This window comes from Maylandia zebra, linkage group LG2 (assembly GCF_041146795.1).
Source record: "Maylandia zebra isolate NMK-2024a linkage group LG2, Mzebra_GT3a, whole genome shotgun sequence".
Classification (NCBI taxonomy): Eukaryota; Metazoa; Chordata; class Actinopteri; order Cichliformes; family Cichlidae; genus Maylandia; species Maylandia zebra.
The window spans coordinates 5,693,892-5,718,531 of NC_135168.1; the positions used below are offsets into that span (position 1 = coordinate 5,693,892).

A 24,640-nucleotide genomic window follows, 5' to 3' on the forward strand; every position below is an offset into this window, starting at 1 on the left:
TCCATAGTAACTACATAAACTGCAAAAAAAACCTCTGCTCATCCATCTCTGTGTGTATCAGGATACATTTGGTTCATAATACACAGAAAAATCAGAGTTATTACCTGTAATAAATGTGAAAGATTCCTGCAGTGATAACCAGGCAGGACTGAAACACATCCAAGCTGTCACCACGGTAACAGCACCGTCCATCCACAGGTGAGGGGAGGAGCAAAAAGAGGGACTTTGACCATTTTATACTAAAAACACTCAACTAATGTTTCTAATATGAAACAAATAAGCCCACATTAATGTGAGCGTTTATTAAATAATAATAATGATGATTTCCTCCTGATCTCATTTCCACAGCAGAGAAAACTGTGGTGTATATTGAGGTGGAGGGTGTGGTCTGTGGCTCAGGTGTAGAGTGAGGGTGGGGTGCACCACAGCAGCATGCTGGGACTGCTGAGGGTGGAGGAGGGAGTGATGATGACATCAGAGCTGCAGCACAGAGACCAGTGAACACACAGTCTGTTCATCTTTGCATAGATACAATATACAGCACAATATTGAATGACAGACACGCTGTGGGAGCTTCCACAGATACACTGACGTCAGCATCCAGAGTCCTCCTGCTGCTCCCCCCTCAGAGCCCCGTGATCAGCACCAACACATTCAGTTAGATGACAGAGTCCAGCTGCAGCTAGAATCAGCTCCCCTCTGTGAACAACAGCACAGCGTCAGTGTTTCACACTCAGTGAAAGGAGGAAACAGCAGAAGAACACCATGTGTGCTACGTTTCCCAGGACACACTACAAACTGCACAAATACAGAGCAGCACGTGGAAGGACCTGGAGCTGCATTTACAGAGCTGCAGACAGCGTGATGTCCTGTATGGACAGGTGGAAGGAACCAAGTCCTCAGCTGGAACACTCGTGTTTGTCCACAGACAGGAAACACAGCAGGAAACTTCCTGACAGAAGTGCAGCTCATGGATAACACACTTCCTGTCAGTCAGAATGAGGCTGCAGCCAAACACAGAAAGGTGTTTTATTCCATCAGCAGCTCAACATCATGAGCAGCTTTGACATAAAGACATCAAACTCAAGCTGACTTTAAACTACTTTTAATACAGGGGCTCAAAAACAACAACATCTTTATTATATATCAGGACAGAAAGTCATTTCATCTCAAAGGGAAACAGCTTTATTTGGAATAACCAGCACTATCAACTGGTTTGGGATCTCCACCAGTTTCATGTCTTTGCAGCTTCTCCAACAAAGTTCCTGTAAAATCAGCATGTTTGTCTTTATTGGTTTGATAGTGATTGATTATTCAGTCCCAATCTGCTGTCATCTAAAGAACAAAATGATGTTTCTATGAGTCACAAAGCTCCAGATGTTGTCGGCTTCACAAAGAAAACAAAGAACTTAAACACAAAGTGTTTGGAGCCAAAATGTTCCCAAGCTGCTCTTTTTGAAATGGCAGAGGTACAGTGGTGTCTAACAGCACACTGTGGAAGGCAAACATGTTATTGTTGGATGAAACTTCATGAATCCTTTGTAGATTTGAGCTGTTGGAGCCTTTCTTTTCTCTTCAGGTGTACAGATGCTGAGGAGGCAGGTGAAGCAGGTGGAGCTGTTGTGATGCTGGCAGAGGGTGTGTCTTAGTAACTCTGTGAGGCAGAACTGGATCCAACATTGTGGATGTGTTGATGTTGGAGCCATTAAGAGTCTCTGGCCACACTGTAGGATTTCCCTTTGATCCACTGTGGGGGCATTTTGGAGTCTGTCAGTGAAACTCTTCATGTTTGTGTTTGACTCCAGTTTATAGAAACAGAGGAATGTGTCATGCTTTTGTTCGGCCTCCACAAATACACACATTTGTTCATTGGTTGGACTTTTTGGAAGGAGACACATTGAAAACCATGTTAATAAGATCTTGTTGTTTCCTGTGGATCCGACACAGAGAGTGGACTTCAGACAGAAAGCGTGGAAGAGATTTTAGAGGCCGTGTGTGGCAACAGGAAGTTTCTGTGTGTTTGCTGATCTTACATGTGGAAAACAACACGTGATGTTTGTGAAGTTCTACAATGATCATTGTTCTCACAGCATTTTGAGTGGGAACAGTTCAAACTGGGAGTAGTGGGAGTTATTTACTGATTGAAACAAGCTGAATGTTTCTGTGACGATGAAGATCAGCAGCTCAGCTGATCAATGAACTGACATCTATCAGTCGTTTCATGAGATGAAGTCATCAGCAGACATTTGTTCTGACTGTGTGATGAATGTCAGAACGTCAGGGCTCTGCTTTAGTCACTGCTTGATGATCATTGGCTCATTGTTGAATCCAGGGGCCCAGCCTGACCTCTGACCTTTGCTGCAGGTCTTCTGTGTTATCTCCACTTTCATGTCTGATCTTCTGCTGTATCGTCCAAAATAAACATCTGGATCATTTCCAACACTTCAGCAGATCTTTAGTTTGGGCAGTGCAGCACAGAATAACACATATTGTACTATACTGCCCACTTCCTGATCTTATTGGATCTGTGTGTGAGGTTGGTGAAGGAAACACATGTTTACTGAGTGAGTCGCTGCCATTAGGAACTAGTTTTTATATCACAGCCTGGAAATCACACAGGACCATTTCTGCAAGTGAAAAGTCGTCATTGGAGGAAAATCATTGTGTAGTTTGTGCGACTGAAGAATTGTCCCAACTACATGTGCTGCTGACCCTTGACCTTTTCTTTAGGTGCACAGAGGAGTCTGTGGGAACATCCAGAACTGAGGCATCTTGTGTACAAACGTGTTCAGACCAGATGTCAAATGATGTCAGATGTCATCCGTGAATGGATGCAACTGTGGATCGTTCCAATAAAATGAGGCAGTTTTGTAAGTACAAGCCCACTACAACCCATCATCAACATTTTAAATTACATTATACATCTTCACTGATATAAAGCACCACTATTTTAACCTGATTCACTTTTTCCACCCTAACAGTTCATTCCTCAAATCAAACAAGATATTTGACCCTAAAAAAATGCATCAACAAATAATTTTGTAATAAAATATTTATTCTTCAACTTTTACAAGTGAAATCAAACAAGTGTGTTTAAGAGTGAAACCAGAGTGGAAGCTGCTCATATAGAGTCCAACCCAGGCTAAAGTAAGCTGAGTAGAGCAGCACCATCAAAGTGTCGGCTCTCTGAACACGGTGCAAGATCGCCATCTGCAGGACAAAACTAGTTTTTCTCGCCCTCCTCGTCAACATCAAGATGATGTCATCGTACAGCAACTGATTCCCTGTCCGTCTGGAACAAAGCATTTACATTAAAAAGACATTTACAGAAAATACAAACACCAACAACACATCTCATCATCACATGATATTTTATTATTTATTATATTATATATTTTTATTGTACCATCAACATCAACAAATACCAGCATATTTTCTTTGAGATTGAGTAGAGTGGACCTTTCCCTTGGTTCGCTTCCTGCTCGCAGCATCAGCTGACCTCTGACTTCCTGGTTAAGGTCTCTCAGCGTTGACTGGAATATCAAATCGGACTCACACCATGTTCTTGTAATGTGGTCATGTCTGTCCGCTGCTTGAAGAGCATCTCTGGCCTAAACACAATAGGAAGAACAACAACACGGCAAAAAAAACCAACACATTTCCATATTAGATGAAGGGCACCGTAACTGGAAATGGTAACATTCATCTGATGCTGCTTTGGATTTATCTTCTGTTTTAGATCAACTTTGATCACTTCGAGCCATCTTAAGTCCGTTTGTTCTTCTCACTAACATCTCGTATGATTTCAGATCCCTGCTGTTCCCCAGCTGCCCTGTAGGTTTGTGCTTTGACCTCCAGAGGGCGACAAATCAGCACAGACAGAGAGCTCCATTCAAACTTTGCTGCCATCAGGAATAATTCTTCAAATATAATCATCAGTGTTTGAGCAGTTATGATATCAGGGACAATCTAGACATGTGTGACAATACTGAACATGTCACATGACACACCTCAAACATCATGTGATCCACTCTCAGTCTGCACTTTCATTCATGACTTCAACAGGTTGAAATGAGCTTTGAAGAAACATTCAGTGAAATAAATCTTTCATGGATTCATGTGAGCAGCAGATGAACTTTACAAAGAATCAGTGGATTTATCTTCTGTTTTAGATCAACTTTGATCACTTCGACCCATCTTAAGTCCGTTTGTTCTTCTCACTCACTAACGTCTCGTATGATTTCAGATCCCTGCTGTTCCCCAGCTGCCCTGTAGGTGGCCTCAGTGTGTCTCACACCATTTACAGATGATTACAGGTCGTTTACAGTTCAAACAGGTCCAACATAAGAAATATGCAGAAAATATCCTGCTATAACAGTTTGGGTCAAAGTGCAGATGTTCCAGATGTTCTGAGTCTGTCTGTGTTTCATGTTAACATGTAGATGTTGGACCAAAGTGAAGCTTTTTGATGTGACAGCAGGAATGTGAAGTGTAACTCTGAGCTGTAGGAAATGAAACTAAACGGACTTTTTCTCCTTTATTTATAGGAAAGTGTAGGAGAGCAACAGATGAACAAGCGTTACTGTAACAGGAAACATCAGAGGACCTTTATGTTCATCATCATCACTGTTTCCTTGTTCTGTCACAAACACACACTTCCTGCTCTCTCTCTGATGGATCTGATTGGCTGTTTCATTCACAGGAGGTCAGGGCGTCACACAAACAGCTTTAACTGCACAACGACACACTTTAAATCATCTGCAGACAAACCTGTGTGTTTGATTTATGAAGAAATAATAAAGACGTGTGTACAGCTGTCCATGAAGCAGCTTCTCACACAAACTCTGACACTTCAGCCACTTTAATTCCTGCAAAGCTGCGTAATAAAGAGCTGTGACTGCTATGAGCTGCTGATGATGACTGCATGAAGCTCTCAGCTGAAGCTTCTTTCATTTATTTTAATGTTAATGTCGCCTTTTTAAGTCTGTGTGAGGATTTTAATGACACACATTAAAGGAGCTTCTTTGATTAGAACCAAATTCATGTTGATTTTCAGCCTGAAATGATAAAAACTTTAATAATTCTGTTTATAATCATCAACCTGGAGACTAATGAAAAGTATAATAGTGAAAAAAAGCCTTTATTATTTGAGTAATGCCTGAATCTGCTCAGAGACGGAGACAACACAGAGGTGTTGATGACAGTTTGACATTAACTGAATTAAAAACAAAGTGCTCTTATTGTGAAAATCTGCCTCCTACTTCTTTAAATCATTTTTATGTATTTTTTAACCTCACAGTGAAACATTGAGGCATTAATCTGACACAGTTTGATCAGCAGCTGTGTTTTCACTGACGTTTCACTTTGATTTGTTCAGACTGAGCAGAGAGGATCGGTTCTCTGTGTGCGCACTGCTGAGAAACACAAGCTCATTTCTGCTGTTTCATGAAAAGTGTTATGGAGGAACAAGAAGTTCAGCCTCTAAACTCTCAGCGTGAGGACTGAGTGAAGAGTTTCAGAGCAGAGAGTTTTGGCTCACAGCTTTTAGCGTCTACACAAAGAGACGATTACGCACTTGATCTGAGAACATCTCCACCTCCTACAAACAAACTCTCCTACGAGCAGCTGTCACAACCACAACAGGCAGAAGACTGGATTTCTTCAGGTCAGATTTCATGCAGTTTGCATAAATTGTGTGTCACAGACTTTGTAGTTCACATTTGTGTGACTCGTTTAAATCTTCTCCTCCTGAAAGTGAAACTCTTACAAACACATCAGGCCACAACCTGCTGCAGGTTAATGATTGATCTGAAGGCAGCTGACCTTTGAGCAGGAACTTGTGAGTCTTTTATTGTGTTTAATGCTCACAGTGCTGAAGCCTGCAGACACACCCACATCATATTATTTGTTCTCAGGAGATAACATAGAGATTTTGGCCCTTTCTCAATGTGCGTACTTGCGTTCTCGTCTACTCGTGATACGTCATCAGTCGGAGACCAAGTACTGTTCCAATTCGAAGTACGCATCAAGCCGAGTTCTCGCTCCGCCCGTTTTATCGAGCATGCATCGGTGGTGAGTTGTGTGGACTTGGTACAGCTAAATATCCCAGAATGCATTTCGTCCAAAACTCAAACGCGGCAATGGCGGACGAGCGGGGCTGAAAACATTTAGATATTACTCTTTCTGGGTCACAAAATAAACATTTAAGTTATTTCAAGCGAGAATGTAGCTGTGTAAACTTCAAATATCTGCTCGATTTATCAAGATATCATATATTTCCAAACGCGCTCCGACGTTTTCGGAGACGTCTGTGACCCGCCAGCTCCATAGCAGACAGCGAGGTCAAGGATCATTAGAGCCGGCGAGAACAGCGGACTCCCAGCACATCGTTTTCACCCCTTTTATTAAGGTATGTACACGTATGTACATGTACACTATTTTTATTAATAGAGATTTCACCACTGAGGTTAAACATGATATATAAGTCACTTAGATCACTTCTAAATGTTAATGTTTGGCTTATTTCAGTGTTTTATTTGTTCCTGAGTAAACCGGTTTGGCTGTGATTAAAGTTAAGCTTCATAACATATTACTCACAGTTAAATTAAGAGGGGACGGCAGTAAAAACTCTGGACCTGTGACATCATCAAGTATGCCGGTGTTCCAATTGTACAAATTGCGAGTCCGTGCTCCCGTTTCCGGCAAGTCCGTGCTCCCGTGCGGTCTCGGCAAATCCGGTCTCGCCGAGAACGCGAGTACATACTTGCGTACTTAGAATTGAGAAAGGGCCTCTGACTATATCGCTCTATCGGGAGGCACCAAGATGGCGGCTTGAACAGTCGTGTTTTTTTCAGGAGCTCCGAAAGACCGCAAAATTTACTAAGTAACTTCATTCTCTTTCCACTCGAATTATAACTATGGATGCCCAAAAGGTTATTAAGAATGCAAAGCTGCAATTTGTGCCGTCAAACCCCAATGTTAAGACGTCGTCGCATGCTAAAGTCAGTGACCATGGCTATGCTAACACTGAAGCTGCCAACGTGGGCTTAAACAAGCGAGAACGGGGAGCAGACTCGGCGCCGCCAACTCCTTCAAAACAACCGCCAGAGGAGAAAAGAACAAAATCTTCAGAGAAGGAAGACGATATCTCCAATAAAACTATTTTTGAAGCCATTATGGGACTTGACAAAAAATTTGAAGCACAACTGGAGGATATCAAGGAACAAAACAGACAAAGTGCAGCTATGGTTGCCAGCTTGGCTAAGGCTGTAGAGTTTAATGCTGCAGAGATAGTTGATTGCAAACTGAAAGTTGTTAAACTGGCAAATGCGAATGAACAGCTGCTTAAAGACAATGAAGACTTGAAAAGGAGAGTGAGAGAACAGGAGCGCTACCGAATGAGGTGGTGCCTAAAACTGAAAGGGGTGAAGGAAGACAAAGATGAAAACATTAGAGTGAAGGTTTTGCAAACGCTTCAGAAGATTGCCCCTGACTTGAACTTAGAAGAGGCCGTTGATATTGTCCATCACTTAGGGAAACGAGTTGATGGCAGAAACAGAAACATCATTATTCTATTCACACAAAGGCAAATCAAAGAAGAATTGTGGAGGCGCACCAAAGACTCTTCAACCTGCAAGCAAGAAGGCATAAGCTTCGTGGAGATGTTGCCGCAGGAGGACATACAAGATCGACAGTGCCTATGGCCTCTGGTGGAGGAAGCAAGACGTGCGGGTAAACGAGCCTACTGTCGTGGTCCACATGCCTTCATTGATGGACGCAAAGTTGAGGAAAGACAGGAGAACTAAAAATGACAAAAACTGAAATAGTGGAAACTTGTTAGCGGTCTAAGGAGCTCAGCATTTAGTACTTTTTTTCCTTCTTTTTCTCACGTGGTGAGTGATATTCTGTCTATAGTTCATGTTGAATGTTAACATTTGTTTTGGTTCTTTAAATGTTAGGGGTTTAAGAGAATCTGTTAAAAGAAAAGCCTTATTTTTGTACTGCAAAAGTAAAAAATCAAACTGTATTTTTCTACAAGAGACTCATTCATCTGATAGTGATGTATCTTTTTGGTCAAACCAATGGGGTAGCAAAATCCTGTTTAGCCATGGCTCAACGAGGTCGGGGGGTGTAGCAATCTTATTCAATAACTTTCCTGGGGATCTTGTACTACAACGGACTGACTTGAATGGTCATTGGTTGATTGCTGTAATGAGAGTTGAAAGTTTGTTTTTCATTTTAGTCAACGTTTATGGATATAATAATGAAAGTCAGAATAAAATTATGTTAGAAGATATAACTTCAAATATTTTTGAACTTAAAGATCGATACCCTACAGAATACATTTTAATGGGTGGTGATTGGAACATGACTCCTGATGAATGGACTGATAGATGGCCCTCAAGGACAGGTAGACCACAAAAAAATAACCTAATTATAGATTTTTTGATAAATAACAACTTGACAGATATTTGGAGAGTAAGAAATCCAGAAATTAAGAGCTTTTCTTGGTTTAAACCAAATGGAGCTTGTAAATCTAGAATAGACTATTGGCTAGGAAGTGACATCATTCTTAGGCACACTGTAAAAGTTGTGATGTCAAATGCACCTCTATCTGATCATTGCTTTATTGAACTGTGCTTAGAATCGGAAATTAGACAATCAAATAAAAGAACTTATTGGAAGTTCAATGCCAAACTTTTACAAAATGAAGACTACTGCGACATAGTCAGAAAAATTATAAAAGATATTATGGCTGATCATCTAATTGTAGGCTATACCAGTAAATGGGAATTCATTAAATTCAAAATTAGAGAATTTAGTTTTCAATTCAGTAAAAACATAAGTCAAAAGCAAAGAGAATATGAATGTAAATTATTCCAAGAAATTACTTATTGCTGTAGTAAAGATGATCTAAATACCCAAGAAAGGAGTAAACTTATGGAGTTGCAAACTAAATTAGATCAGCTCTACCTAAATAAAGCAGAAGGAGCTTTTGTGCGTTCACGGGCCAAGTGGATTGAGGAGGGGGAAAGAAATTCTTCATATTTTTTTAATTTAGAAAAGAGCAGACAGAAAAGAAATTTTATATCTTCTCTGTTAATTGATGGCATTGAATGTGACGACCCTAAAATTTTGGAGAATGAAACTTATACATTCTATTCCAATTTATACTCCTCACAGTTCTCCCAAGCAGATTGTGATGTCTTTTTTGATCAAATAGATAATCTGATCCCTAAAATTGATGAATCATTTAAGGAATTATGTGAATCTGACTTCAGAATTGAAGAGTTAGATGCATCTGTTAAGAAAATGGCACTTAATAAATCCCCTGGTCCAGATGGGCTTACAGTTAATTTCTTCCAATTTTTTTGGGAAGACTTACGGGAAGTTTTATTCAAAGCTATACTGGCCAGTATTGAAAAGGGAGAATTGATGTCTAGCATGAAACAAGGATTAATTACATTAATTCCTAAACCAAACAAAGATAAACGACAATTGGATAACTTAAGGCCCATAACTTTATTAAATACAGATTATAAAATTTTCTCTAGCTCAGTTGCAACAAGGCTCAAACAAGGGGTTTCAAGTATAATTAGTGAGACACAATCAGGGTTTTTGAAAGACAGGAACATTCATAATAATATCAGATTGGTTTTAGACTTACTGGACTACAATGATCTAATTAGTGATGACAGTTTTATTCTTTTCTTGGACTTTTATAAAGCTTTCGATTCAGTAGAACATCCTTTTATTTTAGAAACACTAACTCGATTTGGATTTGGGGATAAATTTAGGAAGATAATACACTGAACAAAAATATAAACGCAACACTTTTGTTTTTGCTCCCATTCCCCATGGGATGGACGTAGAGACCTAAAATTCATTCCAGATACACAATATAACCATCCCTCCCAAACAGTGGTCACAAATCAGTCCAAATGTGTGGTAGTGGGCACATCTGCTATATTGAGATAATCCATCCCACCTCACAGGTGTGCCACATCAGGATGCTGATCTGACATCATGAGTAGTGCACAGGTGTACCTCAGACTGCCCACAACAAAAGGCCACCCTGGAATGTGCAGTTTTGTCTTACAGCAAAATGCCACAGATGCCACAAGCAATGAGGGAGCGTGCAACTGGCATGCTGACAGCAGGAATGTCAACCAGATCTGTCGCCCGTGCATTGAATGTTCATTTCTCAACCATAAGCCGTCTCCACAGGCGTTTCAGAGAATATGGCAGCACATCCAACCGGCCTCACAACCGCAGACCTCGTGTAACCACACCAGCCCAGGACCTCCACATCCAGCAGGTTCACCTCCAAGATCGTCTGAGACCAGCCACCCAGACAGCTGCTGGAACAATTGGTTTGCACAACCAAACAATTTCTGCACAAACTGTCAGAAACCGTCTCAGGGACGCTCAACTGCATGCCCGTCGTCCTCATCGGGGTCTTGACCTGACTCCAGCTCGTCGCCGTAACAGACTTGTGTGGGCAAATGCTCACATTCGATGGCGTCTGGCACGTTGGAGAGGTGTGCGCTTCACGGATGAATCATGGTTCACATTGTTCAGGGCAGATGGCAGCTGAGAATGTCCCAGTTCTTGCATGGCCAGCATACTCACCGGACATGTCACCCACTGAGCATGTTCGGGATGTGCTTGACCGGCGTATACGACAGCGTGTACCAGTTCCCACAAATATCCAACAACCTCGCACAGCCATTGAAGTGGAGTGGACCAACATTCCACAGGCCACAATTGACAATCTGATAGACTCCATGCGACGATGTGTTGCACTGCATGAGGCAAATGGTGGTCACACCAGATACTGACCGGTTCTGGGTCCCCAGACCCCCAATAGCGCAAAAAACTGCACATTCCAGGGTGGCCTTTTGTTGTGGGCAGTCTGAGGTACACCTGTGCACTACTCATGATGTCAGATCAGCATCCTGATGTGGCACACCTGTGAGGTGGGATGGATTATCTTAATATAGCAGATGTGCCCACTACCACACATTTGGACTGATTTGTGACCACTGTTTGGGAGGGATGGTTATATTGTGTATCTGGAATGAATTTTAGGTCTCTACGTCCAACCCATGGGGAATGGGAGCAGTAACAAAAGTGTTGCGTTTATATTTTTGTTCAGTGTAGATATACTGTATAATGATATAAATAGCTCTGTGTCATTAGGCTATGGCACTGGTAAAAGGTTTAGCGTTAAAAGAGGAATTAGGCAAGGGTGTGGAAGCTCTCCGTTGTTGTTCATAATGGTTGTGGAGATGCTCGCAATTCTAATTATAAACAGCAGCGTTGTTGGAATTGAGATTATGGATAATCTTTTAATAATTAGTCAACTTGCAGATGACACTACTCTTTTCTTAAAAAATGAACATCAGATCCCCCTGGTAAAACAAATAATCACTACATTCTCAAAAGCTTCAGGCTTAAAGTTAAATTTAAATAAATGTGAATTATTGGCATTAAAAGAGTGTAATTCACAATTACTGTACGATATAAAGGTGAAGAAGGAGGTAAAATATTTGGGCATCACAATTTCAAAAGATCACAAAGTCTTAGAAAAAGTAAATATTTTAGATAATGTTGACAAATGTAAGACAATCTTAAATAAATGGTTACAGAGAGACATCACAATTTTTGGAAGAATATTATTAACCAAAATGGATAGTTTATCTAGATTTATATATCCAGCTTACTCTTTATCAATATCAAATAAAGTTATTAAGACAATTAATGGCTTGAATTTTAATTTTATTTGGAGGAATAAGTGCCATTATATATCTAAAGATGATTTGGTTAAACCATACATTGAAGGCGGTGGAAACGCAATTGATTTTGATGTAATGAATGGTGTTTTGAAACTTAAATGGTTAAAATCCTTCCTAAATAATCCACACTCCATTTGGTTTTTTATACCAAATAAGGTCTTCAACACACTGGGGGGTATCGACTTTCTCCTAAAGTGTGACTTTGAAATTACTAAGCTACCTGCTAAACTCTCTGAATTCCATAAACAGGTCCTTCTTTATTGGAAAATGTTATTTAAACATAATTTCACTCCACATAATAGCCCAATTTGGAACAATAGATATATGCTGATAAACAGAAAATCTATTTTTATTCAAGATTGGTTATCAAAAGGTGTTTGGGCAATTGCCCATTTTGTAGATGAGGAAGGACATGTTCTAGGACATCAAGATTTTTGCCAGAAGTTTAATATCCAATGTTCTAAAAGTAAATTTAATCGGGTTATAAAATCCATTCCATTGTCACTTAAAAACATAGTTGTAAATGATATAATATATTCTGACATCTCCCCCAAGTTAAGGCAATTATATATAGATGGTATTCGATTTTGTGATGTTAAATGCAACAATAAGTTTCTTAGATCTTCATTAAGGAGTCTTTATTCTCCAAATTTACTTAGACGTAATTACATATTAAAAGATTTCCAAAGGAAAGAAATTGAAAAAATAAGAACTGATTATATCACCTTCCCTATCCCTCCTAAAGGGAAAGAAGTCCAATTTAAAATCTTGAATAAAATTTACCCGACAAATAGACTCCTTAGTGATAGATTCAAAATAGAAACAGGTAATTGTGCATTTTGTGAAACAGAAGAGGAGGATTTGGATCATCTATTCTTTTTGTGCAATTTTATACAAATATTTTGGTTGGATTTTCATACCTGGCTTTATTCCAAGGGGATTCAAATTACCCCATTTACCCTAAATATGATAATGTTTGGAGTGTTTTTGAAAGAAAAGAAAGCTAATTATGGTGTTAATGTGTTATTAATCTTGTGCAAGCATTTTATACATAAATGTCGTTTTTTTAAGACTAAACCAACACTAGCTTACTGGAAAAACGACTTAAACCTGTTGGTTAAATCTTTGACTTTAGTTAAGAAGAAAAAGGCTGCTTCTTTTATTTCCTTTATAGAAGATTTTGATTTAGTGAGTTAATAATTTGTTGAATTATGTGACCCCATCTTTGTATTTTATTTTCACTATACATGAAAGTTCCTAATATGTAAGAAAGGTCTATTCTCTGAATCTGTAATATATGGTGCATTTTGTTTGTATGTTTATATTACTAATAAAAAAAATAAAAATAAAAAAAATAAATATATATATATTAGGGGTGCAACGATACTCAAAATTCACAGTTCGGTTCGATACTTTGGTGTCACGGTTCGATATTTTTTCGATACAAAAAAAATGTTCATGCCTTTTTAATTTGTCATTTATTAAAATTATAAATATATATTTTAACACAAAAGTACAGTTTTTAAATTTAACCCTAACCCTTGTGCGTGTTGTTTTTTAGCTCGTCATATTGCAGCCACAGAAATTCTTTTGTCCATGAAACCATAAAGCTGCACTTTCTTTTTGCCTTATAGTCTGATTTGTCATAACTTCTCCGTTTTGTGGTAAGCTTTTCTTTGGCTGTCACTTCTTCACCCTGACCTGTCTTATTTGGCTCAGCAGAACTAAAATATATATCCTGCTGCTTTTACACGCGCACTCACATAAGCTCAGCGATTCTCTGCGCGATCAACCTCTCACATGTTTAAGCTGCGGGAGATTTCACTTGTCATGTTTGCATAGTAAGCTAACAATTAATAAGACGATGTCAGAGGAATTGGTGCACAAATTATCATCACTCACAGATCAGTGCTGTCGCTCTCTATACACAGTTCGCGCGATTGCAAAGTGAAAGCAAAAAAACAAGCGCAAATTCAAACACGATTTCAATATGTCACATATTGACAGTGGCTCACCCAATGACATAATTACCCAGCTACATTTCTGAAAGAATGCAAAAGCATTGACATATATTTTTCCTTCCTACAATAGCCCGACAGGCAGGGCAGAGATAGCCCCGGGACATCGGGCTAGCGATATTGCGAGCCCTGTATCTGATTGAGGAATCACTCATCTTTGGAAAAGAGAGTTTATTACAGAGAAATGGCTCTTTCCAAAATAAAAGCTATACTATCCGCTTCTTCTGGGCTATATTCTCAGCAGCATATTAAACATATCAGGTCTCCATAAGGAGAATCCTGTGCTAACAGCTGTCTAAATGACTCGGCTAAAGTTTGTAGCATGCATGCTTGTTGTTTTTGTCTTTGCACTAGGATGATGTCGGTGTAAATGTGCAGTCATATTCGTTGTGTTCCCACTAGTGCTTTCAGGTTAATCTCGTTGAAATAACCTTAACGCCACAACACGGCAAATCTCCGTTAACGAGCTACCCTATACAGAGGGGCTAGACGGCCAACACGTTAACGAGCTAACTGCGCTAACACACTAGCTCCCACCCATGTAATTGAGCATTGCATGGCACATCCAACATACTGTTTTACTTTAGTCCATGACTCGCTTACCTTCAGGGTCATACGACACATGAAAACCAAAATAATTCCAAACGCCAGATCTGAATGAGGGTGGGGAGGTCCACTTCTGTCTCGCTAGCTTGCCCTGCGCTCTTCCTTCTGACCATGCTGTCTGTGTTGAGTGCTCAGTGAATCTGCGTTCGACTACTCCGCCTAGGCTGCACTCTCGAGCCTAGGCGGAGTAGTCAAATGCAGATTCACTGAGCGCTCAACACAGACAGCATCGTCAGAAGGAAAGTTGATAAAATAAATTACAAATTTTGTATTGTTCTTTTTTTTTTCTCCCCTTTGGTTTTCTTTCTTTCTCTCCCCCTCTTTCTTTCATTCTTTCCCCCTGTCCTATCCCACAGTCATGTCTGTCCCGTTTGCAACTGAAAATAAAATAAATTCATAATTATAATAAAGGTCAATCAAATGGACCAATATGATGATCCACTTAAAATAAATCCTCTTGGCATCTTTCTTGGCCTCAAGACAACAATTCTGATGGCTATAGATCCAAACGGGACACAAAAAAAAAAAAAAAAAAAAATTGAAAAAAATTGTATTGTTCGATACATATGCGTACCGAACCGAAAGCACTGTATCGAACGGTTCAATATCGATACGAATATCGTTGCACCCCTAATATATATATATATATATATCGCTCTATCGCGATAGCGCATGTTGATGATGTCATCAAGCTGTGCCTTTTTTGGTCTAAAGCATCGCAGCGGCTACGCTGGTCGTGTCCAAATTCATGGGGTGCATCCTCCTGAGGACCCGGCCTTCGCGGTCTACGTGGGCCGGGTCCTCAGAAGGTCGAGTAGGCCGGAAGTAAACGGCCGTGAAATTGGACGGTCTAGCCTTCAGATTAGCGTCACCGCTGTCTCGGTGGAGTTTAATAAACTCAGCCGTCTGCTCCTTGCTATCTAAAATATAACAGGACACTGGCGTAAATTCTCGACTGTCTCATACTTCTGTTTAATCAGTTTTCTGTTTCACGTTTAGTCAGCTGTGTAAAAACCAAGGAGGAACCCACCCGGGGGATTAATAAAGTTTTATTTTATCTAATCTAATCTAATAACTTTAATCTTAGCCAAACCGATTTACTCACGAAGAAACAAAACACTGAAAAAAAGCCCAACAATAAAATTTTTAGGTTGTCTAAGTGACTTATACATTACGTTTAAATCGAGCAGCGATAGTCCGCGGTGATCTGAAAATGATGTGCCGGGAGTTGTGCCGTTCTCGGCCGCATCAGTAACCCTCGAACTCCCGGCTAGCTGGGTAGCAGACGTCTCCGAAAACGTCGAAGCACTTTTGCAAATATGCGATACCTTGATAAACCGAGCAGATATTTGATGTTTACACAGCTACTTTCTCGCATGAAAATATGTTAAAAGTTTATTTTGTGACACAGAAAGATTAGTATGAGTAATTTTAAAACTTAGTAGCGGCCGCCATTGTTGGAAACTGGAGTTTGGCTGGGCCGCGCTATGAATTCTGGGATATGGTAGGCCACGAAGGACACACCCGACCCATCCTTCAAATTCGGGGAAAAGGAGGACGCATTTGTCGGCCGCATTCGGAGGAGTCTACGAATTTGGACAGCCTTCGGCGCGTCGCTGTGACGTAATCGGTCTACAAATGCGGCCTCAGGAGGATGCAGCCCATGAATTTGGACACGACCAACCATTATCCTCTTCAAATTATGGCGGGCGACAGTCATAACAAAGAGATAAAGCACTTTTGAAATACGGGGAAAGCCAAAAACTGCACTTCCTCCACTTCCGTAACATTGATTCATTAATGTTGAATTCTCTCGCAGCTGCTCTATTCCCATGTTGTTGCAGTATATTAATCAGAATCAAAATCAGAATACTTTATTGATCCCTGGGGGAAATTATTTTTTGTTACAGTGCTCCATTTTAAACCAACATTAAGACAAGACAGACAGGCAGGCAGGAATGATTTACTGTGTCGTTCAGTGGTGCTTTTCGGTAACCTCAGTCTCTCACTGAACGAGCTCCTGTGACTGACCAGCATGTCATGGAGTGGGTCGGAGGTGTTATCCAACATTGTCTTTATCTTGGACAGCATCCGCCTCTCCGACACCACCGTGAGGGAGTCCAGCTCCATCCCCACAACATTGCTGGCCTTACGGATTAGTTTATTAAGTCTGTTGGCATCTGCGACCCTCAGCCTGCTCCCCCAGCATGCAACAGCATAGAGGATCGCACTGGCCACAACAGACTCATAGAAAATCCTCAGCATTTTCTGGCAGATGTTGAAGGACCTCAGTCGCCTCAAAAAATAGAGACGACTCTGGCCCTTCCTGTAAAGTGCTGTGGTGTTTTTAGCCCAGTCCAGTTTATTGTCAATGTGTACTCCAAGGTATTTATAGTCCTCCACAATGTCAACACTGACCCCCTGGATTGAAACAGGGGTCAAGTGTTTCCTGGTCTTCCTGAAGTCCACGATCAGTTCCTTGGTCTTTGCCACGTTGAGCTGCAGATGATTCTGCTCACACCACGTGACAAAGGAGTCGACCACAGCCCGGTACTCTGTCTCATCATCCCTGCTGATGCATCCAACCACCGCAGAGTCATCAGAAAACTTCTGAAGATGGCAGGTCTCTGTGCAGTGGCTGAAGTCTGTGGTGTAGAGGGTGAAGAGGAAGGGGGAGAGGACAGTCCCCTGTGGTGCCCCTGTGTTGCTGATCACCTTGTCAGACACACACTGTGGGAGACGTACATATTGTGGTCTTCCTGTCAGGTAATCAACAATCCAGGACACCAGAGAAGCATCCACCTGCATCGCTGCTAACTTATCACCCAGGAGGGTCGGCCTGATGGTGTTGAAAGCACTGGAAAAGTCAAAAAACATGACCCTCACAGTGCTCACCGGCTGGTCCAGATGGGTGTAGACACGATTGAGCAGGTAGATGATGGCGTCCTCAGTTCCGAGACGAATCATAACTAACCTCGTATTGTGGATGGATGATTTCAGTTGTTCTCCTGACTGAAGTTTGGCCCGTGTACAGCATCCTGCTATGCGATTGCATTTGTCCCTGACCACCAGAATCCCTCACGTTAACTTTTATCGAGTGGAAAAAAAGTTGGCGTTCATCCTCCAGCTTCACTGTGCTAATGTTATGCTAACATAGCTGTGTCGCTAGCAATCACGTAGCACAACATTATATACCAGGTAGTCCAACTTCAGTAACCCTGCAAATGCCACTGCTGTTTAGTTTTCTGTCTTCATTTATGCTGGAAGTGATAGCAGAGCTGTTTGAATTAGTTTCAAAAATCTCTCAGTCAGAACATGCTATGAAATGTTTAGGTGGAAACTAGCGAGCTGACTTCCTGTTAACTTCTAACTCCGTTAAATTTAATAAATTCTGTTTTCATGGATGTTAAACTTAATTGTTACACCTGGTAAAGCAGCAACGCTGATGATTTTATTAAAGATGAAAGAATTTAGACCGTTTTTAACTCTTAGTGTTCGTTTGACTTTGGGACCTGAAGCGGACAGAGTTTTAGACCCAGATTACTCCGCGAAGCTCCTCACCACGGCAGCCGTAATGCTCTGACAATCCATCAAGCAATGCGGCTTCGTAGCTTACCAAAGTTCTACTAAAACATTTTTTAAAAGATTTCTGCACGCCCAAATCGGTTCGAGGTCAGTAAGCACAACCAGAATTCATACATAAGACACACTCTTGATTTTTGAGAAAATTAAAGGATTGTAAGTCCTTATAGTGTGGAAAATATGTTATACAGAAGAAAAGAATATATCGCGATATATATTGTTACCGCACATGCTTCAAATTATACCGCGATATGGATTTTAGGCCATATTGCCCAGCCCTAACTCCCAATTTATTTACAACATTTGAAACATACAGTGTAGCTCCGTCAAAACACTCCAAGGCCAAGTGAAAGTGCTGAGAGGGAAAAGATCATGATTAATGATTTATTTAAACTCATAAGTGGGTGCAGCAGCTGAGCTTTGACCTGTGAGCTGCAGCTCAAGCTTCTTTTATGGTTCAGTGTTTAATGTGTAAACTGTTTATCACTGCAGAGACGCCTACAGGCTATCTACTGTTCAAAAGTGAATTGTTATATACAGTGTGGCAGCTGACCTTTGACCTGTGAGCTTCAGCCTCTTTGCTGAGTGTTTAATGCTCATCTATTGAAGCCTGCAGACACACCCACACACCATCTGATTCGTTCTCAGGGTTGTTTTCTGTGTGTTGGAGTTGGAGCAGAAACCTGCTGCAGGTTAATTATTGATCAAATTAATATCACAAAAGGTGCAGCAGCTGACCTTTGACCTGTGAGCTTCAGCCTCTTTGCTGGTGTGAAGTGTTTAATGTGACGCAGTCTGCAGACACAGACGACTGCTGACGGAGAAGAAGCAGAGGATTTTCTCTGTTTCTACACAGACCTGGTCCAGACAGCAGAGAGCTGCAGAGTGAAGACGTTCATTGGAAGAAGAAGCTGAGTAAGTTCAACGTCCTCTTTGAATCCTGGATCAGGAAGTGAATATTTGGTGTTTAAATAAGGTTTCTGTCTTTGACTCAGTCTGCTGTCACTTTTTAGAGAGAAAAGAAGATTTTAGATTAACTGGTGTTCCTGCTGCTCTAGCATTAAAGGACAGTATAGGTGACCGCGCTGATGCCTGTTTATAATTTCACCAAAGCTAATAAACTGTTGGCTAAATTTTCTTGTTTTCAGATGTAAACAGAGGTGAGAGGAGGAGATAATAAGGATTAAATATTATGCTGAATAACTAAATTCTGCTAGTCTGTGACGTAACTCCCAGCAGCATCGCCTCATTTCTTTGACCTTTAACATGAGTTAGCTTAGCTAGCAGAGCAGCTATCTCTGCTGTCTGTCATGTGACCGAGTCAAGTGTGTGTAGTAGACTTGTTAGCATAGCTAGCAGGCTGACAGAGGCTAGCAAACTGTGTGAACACTTTGTAAGAGGTGAGCAGTAAAGAGAAGGATAAGGAGCTCCTCCAAATGCTGATAATGCACTTAACCTGAATTTTCTGCTTGTTACATTATATGTGATGTTCAGTCAAAAACAATTACTTAAATTAACATTATTATTAGTAGTAGTATTAGTATTAGTATTTGTTTATTATTCATGACATGGCTCCCTACTGTAGTGGTTTGAACAACTGATCTGTGGTTATTGTGTCCCTGCAAATTCAACAATGCGCCTCAATGCAAAGCATCAAATAAATATTTTTATTATCAAGTCCTACTGGTTGAATCACCGTAGCTCTGACAGTGAAGCACACTCATTTTTATTGGTAGTCACCTTGTGAGCAATGTTCCCTCTAAGCTGCGCAAGTGCGCAATTCAACCTGCCAACACGGACGATGATGCAGTTCTACACTGCAATCATCGAGTCCATCCTCACCTCCTCCATCACCGTGTGGTACGCTGGAGCCACTATCAGGGACAAACAGAGACTGCAGCGTGTTGTGCGCTCTGCTGAGAAGGTGATTGGCTGCAGACTCCCATCTCTGCAGGACCTGTACACCTCCAGGACACTGCGGCGTGCAGCTCGGATCTCAGCTGACCCTTCTCACCCTGGACACAGTCTGTTTGCCCTGCTCCCCTCAGGCAGGAGGCTTCGGTCCATTCGCACCAGAACCTCTCGCCATAAGAACAGTTTCTTCCCCTCTGCTGTTGGACACATGAACAATAACCGTATGACTGTCCCCGCCACAAACACAGGACCCTACGCTGTGTCACTGCATCATTCCATGTTTGGCACTGATCACCACCTGCACTCATGTATATATCTTTCTACGCAGCACTCTTAATTCTTATTCTCATGTATATATCTCATGTATATCTCATGCACATATCTTTCAACGTAGCACTCTTAATTCTTATTCTCATGTATATATCTCATGTATATCTCATGCACATATCTTTCTACGTAGCACTTTTAATTCTTATTCCTACTTTTATTTTTTTCATGTCTATTTAAGCGCAATTTATGACAGTTTGTTTGCACTGAAGCACCGCAGCAATTTCCTAATGTTGTAAACCTGCTCAACATTTGGCAATAAACCCCTTTCTGATTCTGATTCTGATTCTGAATTGCGCACTGTTGGCACGGTCTCTGCGCAGAGAAAATCTGTGTTGCGCACACAAAAAGAATTCTAACCTGAATTGAAATTAAAGTAAACCAATCAAAACATGGCATTTAGTTGTTAAGAAACGGAGTGACGGCGTGTTTGAGATGTGAGAGATTTGAGGCGTTTAGAGCAAATCGTGTGTAGTTAGTGTGTAGTTAGTGTGTAGTTAGTGTGTAGTTAGCGTGTAGTGTAGTCAATAGTGTTGTTGTGTGTGTCAGAACAATGAGGCGACTGCTGAGTGTTACAGGTGTTACAGCAGTGACACATCTGCTGCTGTCAGGCCTGCAGGTATCAGGCTGTTGTTCTCCTTCATCTCATAGAGGACAGGAATTATTTTTTGGAGCGGCACAAATAATTTGTGTGGCATCAGATTTGATGCAGAACAGCTGATTGTTCTGTAAATAGTTTGAAATGTTTATTTTAAAAAAACACCATGGCTGCATTTTTAGGTAAACAGCTGCAAAAAACTTTGTTTGCATAACTCAGTTACTTTTTTGAAGAAGTAACTATATAATTAACTGCCCAACTGTCAGGGGTTTTGACATTTATTTTCACAAGTAAGAGAAAATAAGACACTTGCAGACCAAATCAGAGAGTTTTAAGACATGCGCATGGGTGTGTGCCTCTCAGCAAAATCACACACACAGAATGCATGTCTTGTTCCTTTATTTATAGGGTAAGAAACTGATTACATAGTACTTCCTCTTTTCAGTTACAGGAGGAGAGTTCAGGCATTATCTCAACCTGTCTGACCTTTCAGACTGGGGTAAAGAATACAGAAGTTTATCATGCTTATCTGACATCACAGATACTAAAAAAGAATACATTGCGTTTGTGTTAACAAATAGACTCAGTTACGTGAAAATATATGAACACTAGAAAATAAAACACACTTGATTATATTGTATTTGAATATAAAGCACATTTGATTATACTTGATCATATTGCATAATAAAAATCCTCTATCACCAACATTGGTCATTATTTACTGTATGTTGCAGACAGAGTTACAGACTCTCTCCCAGACCACAGACTCATAATACAAGTCAGAGCTTTATAAAAAAAAAAGAAAGTTGTTTTTTCAAAATTGGAGTTCAAGTTTTTTTTTTCCTTCCAATAGTGTTAACATACTACACACGTCATGAACAAGATTTTTTTAAATTTTCATTGTAAGTGGGCTAAAGCAGTTAATTAAAAGTAGTCCATCAACTGAAAGGTTTAAAATGTTCACACGTGTTGGACTGACTGAAGCTTCCAGTCACAGTGACTCAGTGTGTGTCAGTGAATGCATCGTGTGTGCTTCAGGCTCCACCTAGTGGACTGATAGCAGAGCAGCTGATGAATTTGAAGAGTGTGGCCTTTTTGCACACAGCCTGTAAATGTCAACAACAAAAGGAGTGTGTAAAACATGTATATTGTAGTGATGCAGTGTACTGTGTATATTTATGCTGGCAGTATGGAACATGATTATTTGGAAATGCCTAAAATGGAAATGATCATATACTGTGAGGTGAGGTGTGGACAGTGGTTGTGCTTTTGTAACATTGAGGCAAGGACAGTGATTAGTGTTTAGGGGACACATCATTGGTTTTTGTTAAAAAGAAACAGTTTCTCCACTGTGGCAGGTCGTAGGCGATTTTTTTTTCCTAAACTGTCTCTAACTCTCACTAACCGCAACTCTCCATCAAACGCCCACATTTTGTCTGAGGGGTTTATATCGCTGTCATAGCTCGCGGCAAAGTTCGAACCGCTTCCTGAACCAGTCACGTGGTACAGCCGGGCAGCGAGGCTTCGGACGTCATCATTTTCAGCTCCTCCCATAAATGAAGCAAGCCTGGATACGCGCTTCGCGGAAACGCCCCCTCCATTACTCGACACACGCTTCGAAGCCTCGATACAGAACGTCACATCACTAGTTAAAGCTGAGTAAACACTGACCCCAGACCAGCACCGTGATAAAGTGAGCTGCTGCTGCTGAACTTGAACAGGTAACAAAGTGATGAGCAGTCAGGCTGCAGGTTTCTACCTGTTCATGTTTCTACAGTAGAATCACTTTGAAGTGTCTTTGTGCTGTTTCATCTTTGATTTGTGTTCATAAACACTCAGAGAAACATCACGTGACCTCATCAGGATCTGTGTGGGGCTGTACCTCAGCTTTATGTTGTTACATGCTCATTTGTTCATTTCACACAGTAACATCAAAGTAATGTTATGAGGAGTAATGAAGTAACGTACTCCATTACTTTTAATTAAAGTGTTCTGTGTAATATGTGTAATAATGACTGTTTTGAGTAATGACCAACACTGATCACAACAAAGAGGAAATGCCTCCAACATGCACAAACATTTGAGCCACAACATGCAGTTAATGTGCACAAATGTCTTTGATATGCTGCTCAGTGATGGTGGTGACTGTCAGAGCAGAGCTACTGAGAATCAATAAGTAATATCAATGATGGGATCAGAATCACTAAATTCTTCTCATCCCTGTCAGTATCATACATGTGCTGTATAATGTGATAAATGTAGAGGTGCTGGCTGTTCTCTCACTCTGCTGTTTAGCTGTAAAGGACGCCTCCCTGCCTTTGTCTCATTCATGACCTTTAATAGTCTCTTCTAACATGCAGAGATCTGTATGATCTGTTTCATAGAGTCTAACCAGCCTGTACAGGTAACAACAACAGTCACTGCATCACTGACACACAAACGTCATCTCTGTCAATAACAACATTCATACATGGAATAAAAACACATCAGTGGATCATTGCTGGAGCTGATGTTAGTGCTCCTGGTGCAAAGGCTCTCAGTTTCCTCCTTGAAATAACATCAGTGGTGGGTCAGCGACATGCTTTCTTTCCCTCTCAGGTTTAAATATCTGGGACTCTCCACCGTTTGGTTTTAGAGCTGAAGAAGCTTCTCAGATGAAACGTCTTCCAGAAACTTAAAGACGTCTCTTTTCTCTCCAAGCTCCTTAGATCACATGACCTGGATGACTGAACCTACAGACATATTGACCTGGTTTCATGGTCACATGACAGGTCAGAGGTCAGCGACTGTAACTCAGTTCCTCCTGTTAATGTGAACTCACTGAGTGTTTGTGGTTTACCTCTCAGACTGACTGAAGATGATGATGGAGGAAGAGGAGGACAGAGCAGAGTCTGCAGGGTCCAGCTGTCCGTCTGTGAGGAGTGACCAGTCCAAAGATTATAATCCAGAGTTCAGTGGTGAACCTGGAGCAACGAGGTCAGAGAGCTGAACTCACTGAGTAACAGAAATAATTCTGCACTGACATTATAATCAGTGTTGACTCTGGTTGATTGTCTGACTGTGTTTGTGAGCTGAGAGGAAATGAAAATGAGTTTGTAACAAAAATCAGTTTTGTCCAGTTTTCCTGTAAAAAGCTGAACTCTAATCTAAGAGGATGTTACTGACAGGAAACAGCTGCATTATCTGCAGTCTGTGTGATCACAGCTGCTTCAATCATGTTTGTGTCTGCAGAGGTCAGAGGTCACAGTCTGCAGGGTCCAGCTGTCCGTCTGTGAGGAGTGACCGGTCCAAAGATCTAAATCCTCCACTCTTCAGTGGTGAACCTGGAGCAACGAGGTCAGAGCGCTGTGATGACTCCTTTACATGTTTGTGTTTCCTGGATAAATATGACCTGAAACATCCTCAGATTGTTACAAAGATTCATTAAAAAGAAAACAATGAAAGAGAAAAGATCCAAATGTTCGACTTGGTCATTTGCTGTTTGAGGACAGTGATGCTCATATCTGTGGGGAAAGTGTGACCTGAGTGGGTTCATGTTTGTCTTTAAAGAACAGAGCTGCTCTGATTCTCTTTGTGTCTGATCTGTTAAACAGTCTGAGAGGTCACACAGAGACCCAGCAGCTAAAGCCTGGATCATACTGGCTGCTGTTACTCCATCAGGACAACACTGAACCACAGTGGTGTGGATGTAGTGGATAAATCCCACCATACTGATGCTCAGAGTTAACCACAGGGAACAAAACCAGATGTTACCTTCAGATTGTGACCTTTGGAGTGGACGATGCAGATTTCAATAG

At 40.9% G+C, this 24,640-nt stretch overlaps 1 protein-coding gene across 1 annotated transcript in view; it reads left to right on the plus strand.

The window, feature by feature from the left end:
* The window catches only part of LOC112432367 (protein NLRC3-like), a 201,510-nt gene that overhangs the window by 19,107 nt on the left and 157,763 nt on the right, over window positions 1-24,640 (plus strand). Inside the window, exons 2-5 of the mRNA XM_076888514.1 lie at window positions 18,729-18,919; window positions 23,544-23,614; window positions 23,690-23,819; window positions 24,075-24,179. Of these exons, the coding sequence (XP_076744629.1) occupies window positions 23,701-23,819; window positions 24,075-24,179 (224 nt within the window). The 5' untranslated portion in view covers window positions 18,729-18,919; window positions 23,544-23,614; window positions 23,690-23,700. The remainder of the gene's footprint in view (window positions 1-18,728; window positions 18,920-23,543; window positions 23,615-23,689; window positions 23,820-24,074; window positions 24,180-24,640) is intronic.